Source organism: Otolemur garnettii, unplaced genomic scaffold, assembly GCF_000181295.1.
Source record: "Otolemur garnettii isolate 467f Iridium unplaced genomic scaffold, OtoGar3 scaffold00244, whole genome shotgun sequence".
Classification (NCBI taxonomy): domain Eukaryota; kingdom Metazoa; phylum Chordata; class Mammalia; order Primates; family Galagidae; genus Otolemur; species Otolemur garnettii.
The window spans coordinates 1,435,885-1,439,975 of NW_003852639.1; the positions used below are offsets into that span (position 1 = coordinate 1,435,885).

At 51.5% G+C, this 4,091-nt stretch overlaps 1 protein-coding gene across 1 annotated transcript in view; it reads left to right on the top strand.

Moving 5' to 3' along the window:
- Positions 1–2,666: 2,666 nt before the first annotated feature.
- CREB3L4 (cAMP responsive element binding protein 3 like 4) overlaps positions 2,667–4,091 on the top strand; it is a 7,883-nt gene continuing 6,458 nt past the window's right edge. The window contains exons 1-4 of the mRNA XM_012813002.2: positions 2,667–2,710; positions 2,802–2,924; positions 3,196–3,419; positions 3,576–3,697. Coding sequence (XP_012668456.1) covers positions 2,806–2,924; positions 3,196–3,419; positions 3,576–3,697 — 465 coding nt within the window. The 5' untranslated portion in view covers positions 2,667–2,710; positions 2,802–2,805. The remainder of the gene's footprint in view (positions 2,711–2,801; positions 2,925–3,195; positions 3,420–3,575; positions 3,698–4,091) is intronic.

Genomic DNA, 4,091 nt, shown 5'->3' on the forward strand with positions numbered 1-4,091 from the left:
TTGTTTGGCGGGTCCGGGCTGGGGATTCGAACCTGCCACCTTAGGTGTACGTGGCTGGCGCCTTAGCCGGTTGAGCTATAGGCGCCGAGCCAGGTGATTCTCTTGCCTTAGCCTCCCGAGTAGCTGGGACTAGAGGCGCCTGCCACAATGCCTGGCTGTTTTCTTGTTGAGGTTTGGCTGGGGGCCAGGTTTGAACCCGCCACCCTCGGTATATGGGGCCGGCACCCTACTGTGAGCCACAGGCACTGCCCTTTATTTTCTTTTTTTGAGACAGAGTCTCACTATGTCTCCCTTGGTAGAGTGCTGTGGCATCACAGCTCACAGCAATCTCAAATTCTGGGGCCCAAGCGATTCTCCTGCCTCATACTCCCAAGTAGTTGGGACTCACTGTGGCACCCCCCACAATGCCCAGCTATTTTTGGTTGCACTTGTCACTGTTGTTTAGCTGGCCCTGACCAGGTTGGAACCTGCCAGCCTTGGTGTATGTGACTGGCACCACAACCACTGTGCTACGCGCACCAAGTCTACTTAAGTTTTCTTTTTTTTTGAGACAGAGCCTCACGCTGTTGCCCTGGGTAGAGTGCTGTAGCAATTCCAACTCCTGGGCTTAAGTGACTCTCCTGCCTCAGCCTTCAAAGTAGCTGGGACTTCAGGCACCTGCCACAATGCCCGGCTATTTTTTGGTTGTAGTCGTCATTGTTTGGCAGGCCCACGCTGGATTCGAACCCGCCAGCTCTAGTGTATGTAGCGGGTGCCTTAGCTGCTTGAGCTATAGGCGCCACCTACTTAACTTTTCTTGATCAGCTGTGAGTTGCTTTGAGAATTATGTGAGCCACATGACATATAATAGTTGCTCAGTAAATACTGGATCCTGTTCCTGTCTTTATTCTTGTTTTGAGAAAGAGTTTCACTTTGTCACACTAGGTAGAGTGCTGTGCTGTCATAGTTCACAGTAACCTCAAACTCTTGGACTCAAGTGATCCTCTTGCCTCAGCCTCCTGAGTAAGTGAAACTATAGGCCCCCACCATAATGCTGGGATTATTTTTTTTTTTTTTTGAGACAGTCTCACTTTGTCACCCTGGGTAGAGTGCTATGGGGTCATAGCTCACAGCAACCTCAAACTCTTGGGCTCAAGCAATTCTCTTGCCTTAGCCTCCTAAGTAGCTGGGACTACAGGTGCCTGCCACAATGCTGGGCTATGGGCTATTTTTTTTTTTTTTTTCCAGAGATGGTGTCTCTTTCTTGCTCAGGCTGGTCTTGAACTCCTGAGCTCAAGCAATCCACCTACCTTGGCTTCCTAGAGTGCTAGGATTACAGGCGTGAGCTACAGCACCCAGCCTTCTTACCCAACTCAAATCTTCACAAGTTGAATGATTACCAGTTTGAATTCTGGATCCACACCCTAAACTTCCCTGGTTTCCTTACCCAGCTTCCCTTTATCTGAAATACCACTGGGAGACAGATGAAAATCATATCTTTTGTCATTACAACTCTATTATTTTATTTGAAGTAAATTTCTGGACCATCAGATATTAGAGCAAAGCAAAACAAAAAAAAACCAAAGAAAATAACAAACCACCGAAAAAAACCCCGAATCCTGAATTTTGGTATTACTTCTTCCTAGTGACAGATCTCTGCCTCCTCAGAACAAAAAAATTACCTGCCCTGTGTGCCTCAGAGCTGTTGTGGAACAATGTTTATTAAAACATTTTACAGGTTATACAAATGCTGGACATATAATGTCGCTGGTAATCGCACACCCAAACAATAATACAAGTCAAACACAAAAGTTTTTTCACTTGCTGCAGTTTTTCAGGCCCTTTTCCCTTGTGAGCTTAGAGTCCTGGAGGTGTGACCGCCATTCTCCAGCAGCGCGAGGCCCAGTGTACGGACCAACCCTAACCCTAACCTGCGGCCCCGTCACTCGCGCAGCCGAGTCAGGGCGCAGCCACGAACCTGCCTGGGGAATGAGCTTCGGGTCACATGGTGAGCGACAGCAAACCGGCTGCTCTTACCCACAATCTGGGAACGTTCCCCAATTTCCCAGCAACTCCTTTCTGGCTTCCAGCTCTCCCTTTGGTCAGCGACTGGGTTTTCTCCCCACCAGCCAGCGCCGCGGCCACGTGGGCCTGACCCAGTTCTGACGCCCGGAGCGAGGGCGCTACCGCAGCCGGACACCGGCTCGCAGGTGGGACACAGCTGCAGCATACCAATTCTGGGGGCGGGTGGGGGACCGCAAACGTCCAGCCCGGCCCAGCCCACCTTTGCTTAAAGCTCGTGGCGGCTGGAGGAAAGCTAGCACTCGGCGTCCTGCTCCAGGCACAGCCCTTTCCACTCTTAGGGTGACCCTGAACTCTCAGGAAGATTTACTGTCTCTAGTAGAAACTGAGGTAGAAAGGGCGCGGCTAATCACGTTGTCCTTGAATTACGTTTGTGGACGTGCATCCCTTGACCCTGCTCCCAGACACAGTGGCCCTACGGTGGCTCCTTGAAAGGTGCAGCCCGCCCTCCTGGTGTAAGGTTGCGGGCGGGTCGGGGCGGAGCGAGTCCAGGATGCAATATCCTGGAAAAAAGAAAAGGCTTAGTGTTGGGGCGGTCGGCGGGCTAGGCAGACCTGGACTCTTCTGAACAGGTAATACCCGGGCCGCTATGTCTGAACCTGAGAGAGAAGGCTGCCGTGGAGGCAGGCAAGGGTGCTGCACAGCTGAGGTAGAGGGAGCCGAGAAACCCAGAAGCTGTGGCGGGTAGGGGCAGCCATCATCCCTTTCTGCAACCCTCTGTCCCATGTGCCCTCCCCCAGAAGCATGGACCTGGACCTCCAAACCCCTAACCTGCTGGACTCATGGCTGGAGGTCCCAGAAGATATCTTCTCAACAGGATCCTTCCTGGAGCTGGGACTCCACTGTCCCCCTCCAGAGATCCCAGGGACTAGGCTACAAGAACCAGGGTTGCAAGGCTTGGAGTCCAGTGGGGGCCGTGGTTATGTGAGTGTGAGGAATGGGATGGGGAGGGTGTTAAAGGCTTCAGTTGGGGAAAGGCCTAAAAACAGGAGACCCCCAAAGTAAACATAAGTATATCTCCGTGGCCAAGAAAAGCAAGGATTGAAATTGAAGCATCAAGGGGTCTAGGTCTGATGGCAAAATTCTTCCCTCAAAAAAAAAAAAAAAAAATTCTTCCCTCTCCTACTATATATAGGGCCTTCAAGAAAGTGAACCAGAAGATTTCTTGAAGTTTTTCATTGATCCCAATGAGGTATACTGCTCAGAAGCATCTCCTGGCAGTGACAGTACCATCTCTGAGGACCCTGGCCATCCAGACAGTTCCCCTGCCCTCTATGAGGTTGTCTATGAGGCAGGGGCCCTGAAGAGGATGCAAGGGGAAGGTGGGCTGAATGTAGGGCTCATCTCCATCCAGCTAGGTCAGTGTTCTTTGTGGGATATGAACAATGGCCCTTTGGTCCAGCTCTAGCCATGGGGTGTAAGGGGTTTCCCTAAGTTGTGCCACTACCCAGCCCCTGCTGTTGTCTGGGTGTACCCTGCATCTCCTTTCTCCCGGCCACTTTTGTCTCCCTCAGATCAGTGGAGTCCCTCATTTGTGGTGCCTGATGTCTGCATGGTCAATGAGCTGCCCTTTGATGCTCACACCCACATCCTGCCCACAGCAGGAACCATAGCCCCAGTGCCTCCTGCACCCCTGGTGAGTCTTGGTGTCAGCCAGAACCAATACTCCCTGATACACACATACTCAGTCACACATGGCAGCAAAGAGAATGTGAGCAGGGAAAATTGAGGATAAACTTTTAACTTTGCCCCAGTTTTTGTGTCATTGAGCTTGAAGACCAAGCAGATATAAGCAATTTTAAGAGCAGGAAAGGAGGCTCCGCACGGCACCTGTAGCTCAAGCGGCTAGGGTGCCAGGCACATACACTGGAGCTGGTGGGTTCGAGCCCAGGGCCTGCCAAACAATGACTGCTACAACCAAGCCAGGTGTTATGGCAGGCAGCTGTAGTCCCAGCTACTTGGGAGGCTGAGGCAAGGGAATCACTCAAGCCCAAGAGTTTTTTTTTTTTTTTTTAGATGAGCCTCAAGCT